The 19826-nt window shown below is 43.1% G+C and overlaps 1 protein-coding gene across 2 annotated transcripts in view; it reads left to right on the top strand.

Moving 5' to 3' along the window:
- LIG1 (DNA ligase 1) overlaps positions 1–19826 on the top strand; it is a 502345-nt gene that overhangs the window by 31073 nt on the left and 451446 nt on the right. For both annotated transcript variants that reach the window (XM_085616644.1, XM_085616645.1), the window contains exon 2: positions 19170–19272. In XM_085616644.1, the coding sequence (XP_085472770.1) occupies positions 19256–19272 (17 nt within the window). In that variant the 5' untranslated portion in view covers positions 19170–19255. The remainder of the gene's footprint in view (positions 1–19169; positions 19273–19826) is intronic.

Genomic DNA, 19826 nt, shown 5'->3' with positions numbered 1-19826 from the left:
TCAATCCTCCAATCCCGCCCGTGAGACAAGTCGGACCATACATGCGGGAGGGCTGGGACAGTTGTCACCCGCGTAGTTGTATTTCTAAATACAGCTTATTTAACATTAACTCCAACCAGTCACAGGGTCGTCCTTGGCAAAGTAATTGACAGGCGATTTGCCCTAGACGGGAGCGGTATTTTGAAGCTTCTGGGGAATTTTACACCGACAGCTCTCCCTCAGGAGAGCAGTTGGGGAGTTTCACCTCTCCTATCCTCTCTTCCTTACTTTCTCCCAGGGGTCTCCCTCGGGTTGTGCTCCAGTCCAGCAGGGACCTATCTGTAGTAGGTCTTCCAATCCCCAATGATGTGGCACCACCCGTTGGTGAAATGGACACTATTATTGAATCCACCTCCAATATAAGAGCACCAGCTTTAGGGCAGGGAGGGGTCCCCAACATGCCCCTTAAGGTAGTTAGCTGGAACATCGCTGGTTTAGCTCGGAACACAAGCATCCCAGACTGGAATACATTTATTGAAACCTTTGGGATCTGCTTGTTCCAGGAAACATGGTGCCTGGAATTACAGCATAAGCTGGGCTTTACCACCTATTTCATACCAGCTGTTCGACCCAACGGAGGCAAGGGGCGCCCTTCTGGAGGTCTGTTAATTTGGGTAAGCATTTCCCTGCGGTATTCTATCAAATGTATTCCCACAATTTCACCGGACCTACAGAGACTCTCAGTGAGAGGCCCGGGTGGAGGAGGAGTCTTTGAAGTATTTAATATTTATGTTAGAGGCTCTAGGGGTGGTTTATCTAACCTTACCCCGATGGGCATTGACGAGGAACTTAAGAGTTGTGGCCCTGACTCCCTAGTACTACTAGCCGGGGATTTTAACTGCACATTTGAACCTCTTGCAGTGGACGATGTGTTGGGCGTCAGTGACGACGATGCAAGGAGAGGCATCCCGCCACTGTCAATTGTTCCAATTAAAAGATGGACCCAACACGCAATTGACCTCAACTCCATCTGTATGGAGTATGGCCTTAGAGCTACCAATGGCAGATCCAAGTCAGACCAAATGGGGGCACACACATATAATAGAATAGGCCATTCCTCCAGGATTGACTACATTATCTTGAACTTTCGCCTGTGGTCCTTCTTGGTGGATATGGAGGTCCGACCGACCATCGATAGTGACCATAATCCCTTATGTCTGTCCTTGTCCCCTTTGTGGAAGGGTAGCTCTCCTCTTCCAATTCCCCATGTGTGGAAATCAACACACGAAGTGCTCCCCTCCAACTGTGGTAGGCGCCTGAAATGGAAGAATTTCATTGGTAACGAGGCCAAGATGCGGGAGGCGCAATCCATATTGGCCAACACCATACCTTGCATAGACTCCCCCTCTACTAGTGCGCTGTAGGTATCCGCAGTTTTTGCACAAACCGTAAAGGATATAGGCGAGCTATTTACACTTAAGATCGCGGGACAGGGGGTCAATATGAGTGATGGCAGGAAGCGTCCAGCTGGGTGGTTCTCAGGTGCATGTCGAGTGGCCAAATGGGAACTGCTAAAGGCAGTAAAATCGAAGAATAGAGCCCTGGTGCGTGCCGCAAGGGGCATCTATAGGAGGGCTTTAATAAAGGCTAAGGTAGATTGGGAAGATCAGTACTGGTGTGACCTGAAGGCTGCAAGCTTAAGGAAGGATGCAAAGGGTTTCTGGGACCTCTTGAGATCTAGGGAGAAACCGGTGGACACAATGATTACATGTAACGTACCTGAGAGTGTGTGGGTTGACCACTTCTCCCAACTTTACTCATTGGCTCAGGAAGAGGGGGATAGTTTGAGAGCACGACACCCTTATGTATTTCCCCAGCCCAAGGATGAGCTTCTGTTTACATCTAAGGAAGTGGTGGGGGCGATTAATAGTCTTGTGCCGAACAAAGCAGCAGGTCTTGATGGTATACCCGGAGACTTGCTACGCACCAATCCGGAAGTTTGGGGAAAACTTATTTCCGCCCTTTTGAATTCCAGCTTTGAAGGGGCACCCTTCCCGACCTCATGGAAGGGCGCTGAGGTCGTCCCAATTTTTAAGAAAGGCTGTCGGAACGACCCAGCCAACTACCGCCCAATAAGCCTTTTAGACACTTCACAAAAGGTGGCTGGAAAAGTGATTTTGACTAGGATATTGCAGTGGGTAGAGGAAAAGGGTATTATATCAGATTTTCAGGCTGGCTTTAGATCAGGCACTGGGACAATAGAGCAATCCTTTCGACTAATGATGCTGTATTGGAAGGTTGTTCTATTGACCAAGGGCAGTCTGTATCTTGCTTTTATAGATTTGCGGACTGCCTTCGACTTAGTTCCCCGTAGCCAACTATGGAGAGTGCTTGACGAACAGGGTATTCCACCCTATTTGTTAAACTTGTTGATAAATCTTCACGCTGATAATTTTGCTCAGATTAGGTGGGGTAATCAGGGGCAGAAAACAGCATGTATACCTGTAAATAGAGGGGTACGCCAGGGATGTGTCCTTGCTCCCACTTTGTTCTCCTTGTATGTTAACGGTGTGGTTGAGCATTTGCTTCAATGTCCTGCAGATGCACCATCCCTGGCAGGCAGAAAAATACCTACCCTTCTATTTGCAGATGATACCCTCCTGATTTCTAAGACTTCGGCTGGTTTGCAGAGCTTATTAGCTAACTTCAAGTCTTTCTGTGACACCAGAGGCCTAGTCATTAACACTGCAAAGACCAAGTATCTGGTTCTAAACCCCCCCAAAAAATTGGCCAAACCACCGACTCTCAATGGTGTTGCCCTCGAGAGAGTCTCAGAGTTCGACTACCTTGGTATTCGGCTCTGCGACTCCAAGAGCTGGAAATGCCATCACCAAAAGATGTTGTTGACCCATAAGAGGGTGGTGGGTGCCCTGCTCAAGGAACACTGTGCCTCATCCCTGAAACCCATCGCTGCCGTTTTAGACATCTATAAGGCTAGGAGTGTTAGTGCTGCTCTTTATGGGGCTGAACTTTGGGGGGTTCATAAGGTGGACCATCTATCTCGCTCCAAAACTACATTTCTTAAAGATCTAATGGGGCTCCCTTATAGTACCCCAAACCTCCCACTGTTTCTAAATATGGGCATTCGGCCACTTAGCGAGCAGGCCAGGCTTCGCCCTCTTCTTCTATGGGCAAGAATTTGGAGCACTCCCGAACTTTCCAGTTACGCGGACGGTCTAACCGATGTGTTGGGATCACCTGCTTGGGCCAAGATCTCTTGGTTGAGGGAAGTCAAGCGTCTTCTCTTCAGCCTTGGTCTTGGCGAATATTGGAACAATAGATCCGCCCCCCCTAAGATAGAGTTGAAAAGGATTTATTGGAACTGGATAGCTGGCACTAGAAGTAGTAATGCCAATCTGTGTAGGTCCTCCATGGATTTTCTCCTGATTAAGGAAGTGCACTTCTGTGAACCTTACCTAGACGCTATTTCAAATCGTAAGGATGGGGCACTCTACTTCCAATTTAGAGTAGGTGTACTCCCCGTAGGAAAACTGACTTCCAGGTGGAAGGTCCCATCTCAGACAACCGCTTTTTGCCCTTTTTGTGAAAAAAGGCCCGAATCTGTCCCCCATCTTCTGTTCGAATGCCCGGCCTATGCAGCCCCCCGGAGAAGATGGGTAAAGCCTCTTTGTAGAGAACTTGGAACTAGATACTACTTAGAGGCCTTGCGCATATTAAAAAATGATCCACGGCCCCTCTTTGTTTGTGGCCTAGCAAAGTTCCTAGGTTGGGCTTGGCGCATTAGATCATATAGGCTTTCGTATCTTGTTTAATTTGTTATTTTATCTAAATATATTGATTTTTACTTAATTTATTGGCACCAGTAGCAGTTCTGAAATGTTTGCTTAACTCTCCATGCACTGGTTCCTTTTACTATTTTACTGTGTATTATTGTATTCTTGCTTTTTAAGATATATTTATATCGAAATAAAGCCTTCTTGACTTGATATATTGGTTTTCAAACCTCACATTTCTGACTATTGATTTCAAGCTATTAGAAATATGCTGTTCGTTATCAGTCCACACGTTTCTTTTAAACATTTACTTTAATGGTGCCATAATATTGGCAAACTGTTTTAGAAATCTGGAATAGTAATCACTAAGCCTATGAAATATATTAATTGATCTTTGTCCTTGGGTGCATATTTTAAGCCTTGGTAAAATCAGTCTTATGTTTATTACTCTGAGCTTTGATCCTGTGTCCTAAATAATTGATAGCATCATTTATTATTTGCCTTTATCACGTGACAGACACCCTCCCATTCCTTTAGTATACAATATGCTCATTCACATACTTTGCATATAAAAGTATGCTGTTCTGGAAGGCTTTCACTCCAGGGGCATCCTTAAATAGATAATACATTAATTTCTGTAATAACGCTAGCTGCTTGACCTAAGCAGACTGTTCATCTCAATTCTTTATATTCACCGAACGGAGTTATGACTGCAGTTCATAACTGCTATTTCTCTAATGCTACCTGATGGTTTGCAGCCTTTAAATCTAATGTATTGAAATTCTTAGCTCATTCTTATAGTGTCCGCAATCCCTGAATTTTCAGTAATGAGTAATAATCTGCTAAAATATTTTTGATCATTATTATGAAATCTGTAAATTGATTTGGCTTCCATTTTTCTTTGCACGGCCCTCGTCCACTCAGCAGCATTCCAAGTTGAATAATCTTAATTTCACTCAACTTTTCCAGATCTTTCTGCAAATCGCTTCTGACAAACAAAGGTACATCACACACTTTGTCTATCACAGTATTGGCTTTCTCTTTCAATTTTATTTGATGTTTAAAACCCTTGCCCACCCCGATTTTATCTCTAAACCATTCTTTGTATGTACTCAATATCATATCCAAATCTACCACTTTCACAAGGGTTACAGGTGTTTCCGTGTCAGGCTTTTAAACAATTTCTTGAACGACCCTGATCAATCCACCCCATAATATCTGCACCCTTAATTAATACATAATTCTTGGTAAAGTGACTATCAGAAGCATTTTAGGTATTCTCAAAATAACCTACCATTTCAATATCCTTGTCACCATGTGCCGCGGCTTTAATGTCAGAACCGGAAGTCGGAGATTTAATGTTTTGGAGAAGAGGGGCTTGCACCCGCCCCTCTTCTCCCCTCTTCTCCATTGGCTGGCCTCTTGAATGCTGGCCAGCCATTGGAGAAGAGCTTCGTCACTCCGAACAGGCCCCGTCCTTTTCGGATTCGGGGGCGTGTTTTTTTCAACTTTTCTGATTATCTCCTCCAGCCAATGGCATGAGGAGAATCCGAAAGCGCCGCTGCCTTTCTCCGAGGCATTTCTGCTTCGCCTCGGAGAAAGGCAGTGGTATGCTTAGGCAGTGGTGTGCTTGTTAATGCTTGTTTTTCAATGCACTTCAAGATTTGTGTAAATTAAGACATCCTGGAAATGTGCCAAATGAAGAAGGTCACACTTACAGGCAACTTCATTTACATTTCTTCGCTGAGGCATTTGCACCCCCTGTGAATGAAGACACGGCAATCCCTAAAGTCTGAAGATATATGGTACTCGCTCCGTCCTTAAAATAAGAGGTACGCACGCAAGGCTCTGCACAGACTAGTCTTTACGTCAACAGTGGGAGGGTGGGGGTTTTGAGACAGTTTATAGGTGGCAATAAACAGGGCAGAAAAATCTAAGATGCAAGAGTTAGATAATTACATCAGCAATCGAACTTCTTTTTGACAGAAGCTCAAAGTGACATTTTTCTTCGGGGTAAAAGTGTCTCACTTTTTAAACATTGTAACAAACACAGGTTATTGGCAAAAAAGCTGAAAATAGAACAACTCTCTTTAATTTGTACATACTTTACAGTGATTATAATAATAATTTAAGCAATATAACATTTGTATTATGGCTCTCATCCTAAGAGTGTGGCTTTCAGTACCAAATGCTGCCAGTTTAAAATGGCCGCCACGTTCTCACCATCTCGCAGGTTTTAAGGCTTTCGACATAGTTTGTTTTGCAGTCTTTCTTTTCTTCCACCCGGCGTTAGGGAATTGGCAGTGCGCGTGCGCACTGTAAGTTGCATGCACAGAGGCGGAAGTTCGCATGCGTAGTTACCATTTGTGCTGTGTACGCTCAACCCCAGAAGGGGGGCCGGGTTCCTTCGCACCGTCCACGGCCTCGAGTAGTGTGAGAGGAAGCTGTAGCTATGGTGAAGAAACGGAAAGGCCGAATTGTCATCGACTCGGATACGGAGGACAGCGGCAGCGATGAGAACCTGGACCAGGTGAGTCTTTGGAGCTAAGCTTCTGGGTTTGTTTGGAAAGGGAGCGCGGGCCCTGCCTCGGTTGTGTGCTTTCCTGGGTGCGGGATACTGGGGCTTCTCTGCCGGGAAGTTATTTGCCCTTAGTGTTGACCTCCCCGGTTATTCTGAACAGAAGCGTCCTAAACTCCGGGCATCGGCCCTGAGAATTCTCTGAAGTGCTGAGAAATTCCCACCATAAGACAGATGTGCATCTCTACTCGACTGGCAGCCTGGTGGCGGGAGATTGTCAACAGCATTCTTGGTCTTAGGCTCAGATGTGCAACTTGCACAATCACTTTACCATATGTACATAACTCCTACCTTTACAACAGTCCTATGGCTAAATACGTTGAGTGTATGGAGTCTTGTTTTTAATTGCTCCCTCCAGCTCTGATCCTCCATCTCAGAATGCACGTGGATGTTGATGTACAATGGACATGGGTTTTTGCATGTCTCGCGTCACATAAGCCTAGATATTATTAAAGAGGACGTTTGTCGACTTCAGTGTTTATTGTTGGATACAGGTTTGTAATGTCACGCCTTCTTGTTGTTTTTTTTTTTTACAGTTTGTATGCGATTAGTTGCTAATAAACGATTGTCAGCCCTTCTTGTTATAATGATGGGTACCATCGATTTTACCTGTGTTTCTTGGCACTAGTCTGCAGCTGTTTATCCCCTGTGTTATTTTGAAGTGATGCTTGTGGGTAACTGTCACCCAAGTATAAGCAATGTTAGATTCAGAAATGAAACCGTTCAAAGTTAAAGTGGTAATCTGTCGACCCGTCGTCTATGCCTAAAGTCAGCGTAATTGAAAGCGATGTGGATGCTTAAAAGTGACGTTTGTATCCTAGGCAATCCTTACGAAACTACTCTTGCCAGTGATTTTGTGGCTGTAACAGGTTTCCAAAAGCCAATGTTTACATGTTCATTAACTGCAAATCGTAGTGTGCTATTTGGAACCCCAAACTTGTCTGAGCGATCATGTGAAGAAGACTAAAAAAATTTGTGATCCTGTAAGAAATCGGTGCACTGAATTTTGTCGTGTGTAGGAAAACACCTCGTTTATTTTTTTAAGTGAGTCTTATTGTGGTCAGTCAGTCACACAGCTTTATTCGATCTCTTTAAAATGGATCATAAAAGCACAAGTTATCTAAGAATTCCTCACTCTCTGTCTACCTCACTCTGTATCACTACCTCACTCTCTATTTCAATACCTCATTCTCTTTCTCTATCTCACTCTCTCTCTGCTAATGCAATAGGTATCACGTATGCAAAAAAAGCTAATGCCAATAGAAATGACAATGCCATTTATTTAGGGATACAAAAATGATAAAAAAAAATAATGAGCAATACCAATAGCTCTACCTATAATATTGCCGAGACCGTTGCATTGTAAATGCAACGGTCTCGGCATTGTTACAGTTAGAGCTATTGGCATTGCTCATGCCATAATTTTTGTTTATGTTTTTGTTTGTAAAACATGTAAAGAAACGCCATTTGTTATTTACAATGTCAATAGCTTAATCAGTGTGTGTGTAGGTGGCTCTGTGTGTGGGTGCAAATGCAATAGGTCTTGCATTTGATAGTGATTAAGCAGTTGACATTGTAAATAACAATGCCGTTTCGTTAAATGTTTTAAAAACAAAAACATAAACAACAATAATGTCATGAGCAATGCCAATATCTCTAACTTTACCAATGCCGAGACCATTGCATTGTAAATGCTTGTTACTCTCTGGATCGCCTTTATTTCTTACATCAACCTTTAATATAAACTAGTAGACCCTATCAGCGAAATCTTGCTGTTCCTCATTTATGACACAATTTACTTTTAATGAACTATTAGTGCTCCTACAAACATTCATAAAGTGTCCTTTTTTTGGGGGGGGGCAATTATTGCATTCCCCCCCCCCCCCCCCCCCCATATGCTGGACAGTTAACACTGTTGCCAATATGAGTGCACAACCACATCCTTAAGAGCTGCACTACACCGATTTTCTAGTTAGTTTTGTTGCCCCTCCTGTGCTTTACTTAATCCATTCACTCACTTATTTACCACTCTCCAGAAATCACATATACTGACACAGCAGACCGTTCTGTTTCTTTTGCTATTTTTGTTTCCCTCTAGTGTAGGGTTTGTGCAGTACAACAGATATTAATGTACTTTTTCAAAGAACAATTTACCACAATTAGATCTCTGATACATAGATCAACACCTGTCTCAAAATTACACATGCATGCTAAAATCCTTAGATACGCAACATATTGATCTATAATCTTACTCATGTACTGTTAACGTGAATAGAAATTAAAACATTCCACAACTACACTTGGTTCATTTGTATTTTGTTTTTAGAAAGCCTTCTTTCTTCAGCAAATTCACTCCATGCTCTGAACCCCTCTCTCATTGGTTCCAATTCAGAGAAGTTGTCAAATATATATTGTCTTCCTTACCCAGAAGGTTAAATATAGCATAAATTTCCTTGGCACATAAATTACTGCATCATTGGCTACTAAATAGTTTTGATATTCATAATACCAGTGTTTCCATTTTAGTGTGGGTTTCCTGAATTTTGTAGATGACCAGGCCGTTATTGAATGTGACCACCACTAGCCATATTTTTCGAAGTTTGAATATTTAAGTAATGTTCATATTGCTTTAAAGGTAAGAATTTCAGTACTTATTGAGGTACTGCTGTTGTATTAGTCCTAGTACTGATAGCTGGTGTATACATAAGAGTAGCCTTTGTATACAAATGTCATTGTTCTAAATAGAATTAGTTAAGCACAATGTATATAAGTGGCACAATCTTTAATTCTCCATCTCAATTATATCATGCATTGAAATATTTCCAATAGCATATATTTGTAAAGCGCACCATCACCTGCAAGGAAATCCTAGTGTCGACTAGGTATGTGTCTACTCCTACCTGTGGTAGGTTTGTTAATTGGGAGGCCATTCCATGCTCTAGGAGCAATGTGAGAGAACACTGGTCCTCCTGAGCTGGTCTGTGTTTGTATGGGATGTGTGTGAAGTCCTGTGGAGCAGAGGTGTTTGGGTGGAATGAGATGCTACTGTTCAGGTAGGTGGGACCAGAGTTGTGTAGTGCTGTGTGTGAGGAGTTTGAATTGAGCACGTTTGTGAATTGAGAGCTGGTGTGATGTAAGTTCTGTATGGGAGGTTGAGGATGAGTCTGGCTGCATAGTTCTGGATGGTTTGCACTCTTCTCGTGAGTTGCTTAGTGATCCTGAAGTAGAGAGTGTAACCATAATCCAACTTGCTGGTGACTAGGTCATGAGTGACCGCTTCTCGAGTGTTGCTTGGGATCTTCCTCTGCATCTTCAGGGTGTGGATGCAGTATGCAGTGACGACTTTGACTTGTGCAGTCATGTCCAGTTGGCTGTCGATAATTGAGAGATTCCTGGTGTGGGTCTGAGTTCGGTCAGCCACAAGTTAGTCTCATAGTGAGGTGTTCTTGCCAACTACTCCTGGCTTGTCTGAGTTGGCCTGAGGCACTTGGCTTTCATCCAGCTAGCGACTTCAGTAATGTGGGCGGTGAACTGCTTGTGTTGGGGGGGGGGGGGGGGGGGCGCGGAGGTGGTCTTGTTTGAGAGGGAGAGTACAAGTTGTGTGTTGTTTGTGAGAGGGGAATACGTGGATCTTGTGTGCATGGATGACATTGGACATAGGGATCACGTTTGCTTTGAAGAGGGTGAGGATGAGTGACTAACTATGAGGCACTCCTCAGATGAGTTTGCGGGCTTCTGAGGAGTAAGGTGCCAGGCTGACAACATTGCATAACACTTTTTTTTTTTTTTCTTTTCAAATTGTGTATAGTTATTTTGCTGCAAGTATTAACCAATCACTCTTAAATGGGATACATGCCTGATATGTGACTTCTTTCCGTTAAAAATGTCTCTTCTGAGATTTCATCCGATGCGGTATACTAACCGTGTTTAAAAAAAACAAAAAAAAGTGCTGCATGCTTGTTACATTTTAAATGTCGGTGCAGCGACTCATTGCTTTAATTTATTTGCTGCTGTATGTAATTCCACATCCAAACATGTTCTGCCTGAGATGCAAGTCACAGTTGTGACATGCTTAATTTGTTTCCAGTAGTGCGTGTCACCAATCCTGTTTCCCTGCGGCAGCCCTTTCAGCTACAATATGTTCCTCTACCTTTCCCCATGGTTTAAATCCTCCCCTATAATGGCTTTTTCCAGCTTGTGTTGTCCCTATGACCAGCAAGACTGAGTCTTCCTCTTGCTGGCTGGAGTTGTCAGATTCAGTATTGTGCGGGCTGGTGACAATGGCTTCTTCTGTCGCATCTCCTTGGTCTCCAAAGGATTGAAGTTGTTGTTCTCTTCTCCCTGTGAAAAATCTGCCTCTGCCGACATCCCCATCTTATGGGCAACTGTGGGTCTTGTCTGGTCCAAAGTGTCTTTTTGTTTTAGAACAGACTGCAGGCTGTGCAATCCTGTTCCTTGTGTCCCATCAATAAACAGAGATTGCAGATGTTGTGTGTCTGAATAAGCGTATTTAGCACCAAATTGAGGACACGTATAAAAGACTTGTTTTTTTTCCTTCTTCACCCAAAGCTCCACATTCTTCACATGTCTGGGTGAAGTTTTGTGAAGTAAATGGTAGAAATCTTGCAACGTCTAAAGAACTCTGCTCCACTAGTCACCATGATTTGTCGAACTTGCGTCCGAGGAGTAGATGCCTTTTCCAGACCGTAAGGCGTCCATGGGCAGCTAATGCGTTTCTGCTGCGCGGTGATTTGGTTTAATCTGTCCGAACCAGAGGGCGTAAAATAATCTATCTAATAAAGGAGCCATTGGACATGCTCTTTCTCTCAAGGAGGTGGAAACTCTACGTCACACCAGCAATAAAAAGACTCTCGAGAAAGCCAACTTGTGATCCCAACACCATAGGATGTGTATCTGCAGCCAACACACGCTATAAATGCGTGTCTTTAATGCGCCTTCAGTGCACTTGCTGTACTAAACCAAACTCCTTTCAGTTTGTAGATACAAGTTGGAGGGTGCCTGAGAATGCCTCTTGTGCCTACATTCCTCAAACTGAGTGAGCATATCTACCGTTGAAACTAAGGCAAACAGGCCGGAGGAACGCAGCCTAAGTTCCCTAAATTAATAAGCCAAGCAAATGTCCTGTGCGACTCCTTCATCAACACTTCTACCTTTTGCTTTGAAAGTGCGAAAGCTCAGTTACTAACTTGTATCATAACTAGGGCTTTTATGGTATTTATGTTTTTTGATACTTCCGTCTGTATTTATCCAAATTTATTTTTTGGTCATTTTATCTGTATTTATCCACTTTTTTTTTTTTTTTGCAAGCAAAAGAAGACACTGCAGCCAGTACATTCCCACATTTATTTAAATAGGCACTAGACACTTGCACTCAGTTGTAATAGGTTTAGATACACATCAAATTAAGTAAACCCAATATATTCATCTGAAAACTTTACCAAAATAATTTAAAGAACATAGGTCTAAACAGTCTTTGAATAACTTGCATGAGGAAACCTTTACTGTGTGGCTGTACGCCCTAGGGACCTTTAAATCCTGTTATTTTCTTGTCACATTTGACGTGCCTTCAAAGACAGAGGTCAAATGTCGAGCTGTGTCTTTGAGGGAGCAACCCATTCTTTTTAGGTCTCGCAAGAGACATTTTATATGTGGGATTTTCAAAGTGCTACCCACTGTTTTGGCTGGCCTAAACCTTGAGTGCACGATCACATGCACGTGCACAGCTGCTTCCACTCCCCCCTCCCTTCTCTATAGCTTTGGCTCCTTTGAAGCACTTCAAAGGGTCCGCTCCCCCGCCCCAAGCGCTCGCGCCCACGCTCCGCCGGGCTTGTTGACATTGTTGTGCACTCGTGCTTTCAGTTTTCCCTTTCTCCTCCCACCCTGCAAGTCTCTGTCTTTCTGCCCCCGCCCGACACCCCTCCCCGCCGTCACCGCTGGTTTAAAAGGTAGGCTCCTTTCAGAGTTTTATTTTATTTATTGACATTGTTGTGCTTGTACGTTTGAAACCCAAGTATGGAGTTTCCCCAATCCATCTTGCCAGAACGCATGCCTTCATTTCACCGACCACCTCCCGCCCGTCGCTCTATTTGTTATTCATATGTTCACAGTGTGATTTACGATTTTTTAAATTTACTTGAAATGTTTTGTTTGTGGCGCTGCCTTTCTGCCCTCTGTGCCACTCGTTTTCCATCTTTTTTTGTTCCTTTCTGCCCTCTGCTCCTCTCGTTTTTGTGCCCGTCTGCCCTCTGTTCCACTCGTTTCCCTCTTTTTTGTTCCTTTCTGCCCTCTGCAACTCTCGTTTTTGTGCCCTTCTGCCCTCTGTCCCACTCTCGTTTTTGTGCCTTTCTGCCCTCTGCTCTTCTCGTCTTTTGTGCCCTTCTGCCCTCTGTGCCACTCGTTTTTGTGCCTTTCTGCCCTCTGTGCCTCTCGTTTTCCACTCTTTTTTTGTGACTTTCTGTCCTCTGTTCCACTCGTTTCCCTCTTTTTTTGTGCCTTTCTGCCCCTCTCGTTGTTTGTGCCCTCTGTTCTACTCGTTTTTTTGTGCCCTTCTGCCCTCTGTGCCACTCGTTTTTCCTCGTTTTTTGTGCCTTTCTGCCCTCTGTTCCACTCGTTTTCCCTCTTTTTGTGCCTTTCTGTCCTCTGTTACACTCGTTTTCCCTCTTTTTTTGTTCCTTTCTGCCCTCTGCTCCTCTCGTTTTTGTGCCCTTCTGCCCTCTGTTCCACTCGTTTTTGTGCCCTTCTGCCCTCTGTTCCACTCTTTTTTGTGCCTTTCTGTCCTCTGTTCCACTCGTTTCCCTCTTTTTTTTTTTTTGTGACTTTCTGCCCTCTGGTCCTCTCGTTGTTTGTGCCCTCTGTTCCACTCGTTTTTTTGTGCCCTTCTGCCCTCTGTGCCACTCGTTTTTCCTCGTTTTTTGTGCCTTTCTGCCGTCTGTTCCTTTCGTTTTTCTGTGCCCTTCTGCGCCACTCGTTTTTTTCCCTTTTGTGCCCCTTTTGCCCTCTGTCCCACTCGTTTCCCCACCGCTGTGCCCCCTGTGGACCCCTTCCAACACTACATATTCACCAAAGGATTGTGTGTGTGCGGCTCGGTGTGTGTGTGTGTGTGTGTGTGTGTGTGTGTGTGTGTGTGTGTGTGTGTGTATAGATGCAATAGGTCTTGCCTTTGCTAAAGCTATTGGCATTGTAAATGACTATGCCATTTATTTATCTGTTTTAAAAACCAACCCATAAATAAAAAAGTTTGTCGTTTACAATACCAATAGCTCCAATTTATGCAAAAGGCGAGACCATTGCATTGTAAATGCTTTTTTTGATAATTCAGTAACCTATCAATGGTTTGCAACACCAACTGGTGTTACAAACCAAGCCATTGATACATCGTGTTTCACAATTGCGAGGGAAGCCCCTTTGATGCCCATTGCTATCGGCAATTCAGAAAGAGTCAGTAAAACCATTTTACAGTCTGGAAATGCTTTAATGAATTGTTGGCATAAACTCTGCGATTCTGAAAAAAATGCAAAATGGCTTTGTACATCAGGCCCTTAGTTCTCTTCTAATGAGACTCTGAAAGACCGTTGAAATAAAGCCTCTCAGAAGTGCCTCTTTGATATCAAGCCGACACCCTTATAATATGTTCTGTCTATGCTAAACCCAGACCACACCCAGAAACTACTGGATTCATCATAACACACCTGGACTGAGGCTCTTCTTTCTAATCTAAAGCGGGGCGCAAATTGAACTCTTATTTAGATTCTGGCATGCAGTACAACATGAATGCAATAGATTGCAAAATCTCATCTTTCACCACAAAAATGGTTTGCATGTGCAGACGTCAGACACGGTCTACTTGAAGACTAGCTTTAGAAAAAAGCTGGTGTGCTGTACCATTCTCTCAGGGCAGCAGGGACATTAATCCACCCTGGGTAATACCTTAGTAGTGGGAATCCAAGCCAGCCTGCTGCTTCTAAAGTGTTAACAGAGGCAGATGCTCCACTCGCCCACATGAAAGTACAACATGAGTACTCCTGCCAAATTCACAGCACTGTCTCCTTTTCAATTTTTAATAAATGGCAGTAGGTACAGATTGACATTAACAAAGATAAATACTGAATGGGCCTAATCTGTTTATTTACATAAACCCGAAATATCACAGGTACAAACCCACCACTCAAAGATTTTCTAGTTAACGACCGATGCACGTGATTGTCAAGAGTACTTATACATCAAGAAGTGCAAAAATGCTCTTAGTCAGAGGAGGAAAGAGAAAGCAGCATTCTGGTACTTTACGTTTCTAGCCTTATTTTACAAATGCCAACACCGAAGAGTCTTTATGTATCAAGGTCCAAAGGTGGTGAAAGCATTGTGCTTTGCCAACCAACAGGGAAAGGACAATCAGAATATCATTGATGCTAGAATGGTAAGCTGCATCTGTCAAAGTGATTGAAGAGCTGTAGCTGAAGAAAAGTAGGGTTTGACCCCCCTTATCATTTGGTTTCTGCACATTTTACACTCAGATTCCATGAGTAGATGGAAAGCTGCAGACAAATTTATCACCACCATCGGGACCGTGCCCAAATAACAGTGACCTGTAATAATGCCTACACATATACGCTATCATATGAATGTTCCAGGGAAGCTAAAAGCAGTAGCGGTTGCTTGGATATATTTAGGACAACCAGGGTATTTGAAACAGATGATGCAACCTGGGTCTGTTAAGATAGCACACCTTTTTTAACCACACCTTTAAACTACATCAGAAGGTCAAACAGGTCCACCAAGGCCACCTTGACAACTACAATTCCTGGTGGCATCTAAGCTATCTGTGAACCTGGAGACCCTGTGTACAAGTCTAAGCCACGATACAGCGTAGAGGAAGTTAAATCGAGAAAGAAAGGCAGATGCGAGACCTATTGCATTGCAAATGCTGGTTTACATTATAAAAGTGTGAGCATCTGGCATTGCTAAGAATAATGCAACACTAGCTATTGGCTTTTTAAATGATAAATAAATGCCATTATGTGTTTGTTTTATAAAATAGATTAAAAAAGGCATTGTCATGAACAATGCCAATAGCTTAAACCTTTGCAAATGCGAGACCTATTGCATTGCAAATGCTTGTTTCTCTTTGCAGAACAATTTCCCTGGGATTATCTAGACCTACATAGGAATTATTTTGACAGATGTTTCTTCCATTTTTTTCTAAACGGAGAAGATAATTTTCCACTGTACATTATGATAAATATCTAATTATAACTTGCTGAAACGCAAGGCGAGTGTCATATTTTTATGGGGAGGAGGGTGCAAAATGCTTTGTTTCAGCATCGTAAACAGTCTGGAGCTGCGAAAATGTGTACACAAAGCAATGCACTTGGTGGGTAAGGGGGGAGTGAAAGTCGCTGCATGGGTGAGTGGATGGCTGTTTGAGTTGATGTATGGTTAAATAAAGCACTATGACCAATCAACGATGGCTGCTATTTCACCCCCCCCCCCCCCCTCCTTATTAACCACTGCTCGCCAGCAATAAAACCATTTCTAAAGCTGGCCGCGTTATTGCTTTGTGTTGGGTATTTTTTTCAGCTGATGTCCCAAACAGGGGAGGATTCTCCGGGAATCACCCAAAATGAGTTGTGCAAAATTAGGGTTACAACTATGGCCACACTTCACATGGGTACTGCATACTGTGAATTTTCTTGGAAATATATTTTTGGGCTTATGCAAAGAAGTCAGTCTCCACATAGAAAGGTACTAAAACATACCATAGAATTTGAAACTTTTGTAGTCGCATAATGTTTCATGAGCTCCCTTCGCGAATATTTCCAAAAATCGTTTGCTTCCTGCCAGTTTGTGGCACCGAATTATTTATTTCAGGAACCGGTGTTCCATCCTATACAGGCTGAACGTGTGTGAATTGCTATTCCTCTCCTTCTCCTCTTGCCAACTGTTGATTTTTAAAAAATGTTTGTGTTGAAACATTGCGCTGCTGCTGCTGGCCATGTTCTTCTGCCACTGTTGTGTTTTGAAGCTCGGTATAATACTTTCCACTACAAAAAATAATGCAAACGATTTGCATTGCCGGCAATGCATGATGGGAATGATTGACAAAAACTCTACATTATTTGTGAGCAGAGTTTACTTCTGGTTTTATTTGTGAAACGAGGATTTTTTTAATGGACTTTAATTTGTAAAATGTTAAACCCTAGCTGACTTGTGGCTTCATGTCTTGTATAACACTGACTAAGTCAGGCATTTTAGACAGCTGCACTTGGAGTGCTGGGGTTATTGAGCCCACAATGACCGTGTTAAAAGCAAAAATAGAAGCCACACCTTCCAGTATACTATCCGTTGATATGCGAAGAATGGCTGACTGCATCATGTCATAGTGGTGTGTGGCAGCCTTGTAAAATGCAACATAAAATTTAGATCCTGAACTCCTGCTTTTTTTTTTTTAATTTTTTATTTTTTTTATTGAGCAATTGAGGGGTACACCATCCAGTGGGTGAGAGGACCGAGATGGCCTTTCAGATGCAGATGTGAGCATCTCCCTACTAATTGGCAAACCTGACACCCCTTGGAAAAACAAACCTACCCTGTTTTTCTTCGCTTTCTCTATGTATCACTTTCACCCTTTTGTTTAGGTCTGGGGTTAACCAAGACCTTTTGATTTTACTGAAAGTTTCTGTGCAATACATTTACATAAAGGGCTTGCAGCCAATTCTCTTCATCCATTGGTCTGTGTCATTCACATTTTGCTTCTACATCATAAAGCATGAGGCAATGGGCCAGCCTACTTCAGCCACTGGCTAACTTCACTTTGAGTGACTGTATTTAGCCCTTTCACAAGGCGCACATGCACACATAAGGTGGTCAGCGTCAGTGTTTTTCTTTATCACTTTAGTGTTGCCTCTGTTTGCAGAACCTGATGTGATAGCAAGAGGTTTATTACCAGATGGAAGCACAGGGCACATTCCAGATTTATCAATCCCTGGCTCCTGCCAGTGCTTTTGTGAATTCCTTTTGAAATGGCCTGCTGCTTTTTCACAACATGCTAGCAGCTTACCTGAACTCTGAATATAAGCACATGAGGGTACTCTCTTTGCAACCCTACCTGTCTGTTGTTCGTTCCTTCTTTAATGCTTTCCTTTTTCTTGCTGTCTTTCTTTCTGCCTTGTTTCTTTCTGCTTTTTTCCCCCCTCCCCTTCTTTCCCAGAGGCAAGAGATATGTGTGTATCAACACATCTCAATAATTAATATATTCACTGTACATATGATCGGGATTTATGTCATTTAGACCATATACATCTGAAAATCATATTCTTGGGACTGTTATGTTGTTGTATAGTCAGATTGTTAAATAACTAGATACGTATTCCTACGATTGAGTACCAACACTATCCGATGTTTGTTTGCACTTTAAATTTCTAAATGGATTTAACCCACCATCGTTTTTTAACATTTTGAGCCCTTGCAGTTACACATATCAATGAAATGTTGCACTGTATGTATGTCCATGTCTAAGCATAATATTTTTCGTTTTCACTAATCACATGATGTATACATGGTGAAGGTGCTTAAAAGCGATGATGGACTTTAATCTAGTCATGTGATCAAGCCCAGTTAATGGGCGAAACGTGTCATCTGCCATGCTGAGCATCCGCAAATAAAGAAACAATTTATGCACTCAACTTGTCTCCGTGACCCGTTTGTCGATCAGCAGTCGTGGGAATTTGGTAAAAGTGTGTGTGTGTGTGTTTTAGTGTTCGTGTTAGACCAGGCCTTTGGATTTTACTGAAATTATGTTTATAACCTAGTTACCCATTGGGGTTTCAGCCAGACTTTCTCCATTAGTCTGTGATTCTGTCATTCATATATTTTTCCAACCACTCCCTCCAGCATACATCAAGGGGCAATGTGTCAGTCCACTTAAGGCACTGGCTGACTTCACTAGGAGTTACAGCTTTCTGCCTTTTCACAAGGCACACATCCACACACAAAGTAGTCTCCCCGCCCACCCCCCAGTGCCAGTGAGTACTACGGCAATGTGTGCTTTTTTGGGGGGGACCTAAACAAAGTTTTTACCTTTTTTAGCCATGGTTTTCAATTGGAGTAATGATGGCCCGCAGCAGGTTCTCGAGCAATAGTTTTGCCAAAAACCATGACAAAACAAGAATTTCCAAAAGGCTGCAAGTTAACACCAGACCTGCTGGCTTTTCCAATGTGGTTTTGTTTTCATTATTGCACTTCCCCTCCCACTCTTAACTACCTCCCGCTGTGGGTTTAGGGGATTTGTAGAGCTCGTGACTACCCTTGGGCATCTCAGCGCTGTATACCCCCATGTGCAGTGGCTGCTGTCTCTGGCTTCCTACTCATACATTACGCCATACAATTTTCACTTCTTCAACCATTTCTTGTCAGTATCCTCTCACTGCACTGATCTCACTGTGTCCGAGTCTGTCTCTCTCGCTCGCTCTCACACCCGCCATGCTTCTGCAACTCTGTCCCTCGCACCTTCTCTGTATCCTAACATTAAGTGTGTCTTCTTCTTGCCTCTCCACCATCTCTGGTCTCCCCACAGATCACCTGGTGAGTGAGATTTGTACACCCACATTTGTGGTTAAATTGGCCATGAATCGCTCCTGGCTGGGTCCAGTAGATTACCAGTTTTATGTCCGTGAAAGTGCATTAAGTGCCAAGTTTATAGGACTGCAAAACGTTGCAGGGTGTTTGGGGATGATCTCATGAATATGTTATTCTTTTTCACCTCTAAAGGTATGCGTTCTTCTTTTTTTTTTTTTTTTCTTCAGGGGATATTTCTTGAGTTCCTTGGAAAAGTAAGCGGGTTCTTCGTGGCCGGCTATTTGCATCTCCATAATCCACTTTGACTTCCACAATGCAGCGGACAATCATGTGAGTGACCTGTTCAGATGGATATTGTTTGTGTTTTGATTTTTAAAAAACTGTTTTATTTAGTGCTGGCTAGACCAGGAGGTATCCGAGCGCTTTACATGAGCCTATTGGTTACAAAACTAACAGTGTTACAAGGTTACAGAAGTTTCTAGAGCATAACATTGGTTGGGGGGGGGGTGGACAAGGGGATAGAAAACGTATCAATTCTTGGTAGTTCAGTCGTGGCGTAGAGGACTTCCATGGATAGCAAAAGTTCGAGAATGTAGGTTGCAACAGACCGGAGGTTCAAAGGGGATCAAGAAAGGGCGAATGTTCACTGAAGGGCACTGACCTGTGGCAAGGATCCGTAAGATGGTGGACCAGAACAAAGACCCCAAAAACAAGATGGCGGGAATGCCGGTAGAACAAAAGTCGAGTAAAAGACAAGCAATGGGGGGGGAAAAAAAAAAAAACTACCCGAAAAGCGGAGGTGAGTGGGGAAGGCGGTAGGTAGTCTGTTCAGGAGTGAGGAAATGGTAGACGGTCCCATATCGCTCTCTGGGTCCTGCAAGTCC

Source organism: Triturus cristatus, chromosome 7 (assembly GCF_964204655.1).
Source record: "Triturus cristatus chromosome 7, aTriCri1.1, whole genome shotgun sequence".
In the NCBI taxonomy this organism is placed as follows: domain Eukaryota; kingdom Metazoa; phylum Chordata; class Amphibia; order Caudata; family Salamandridae; genus Triturus; species Triturus cristatus.
Note: the sequence above shows the minus strand (reverse complement) of the source record. Positions and strands in the feature narration are given on the sequence as shown.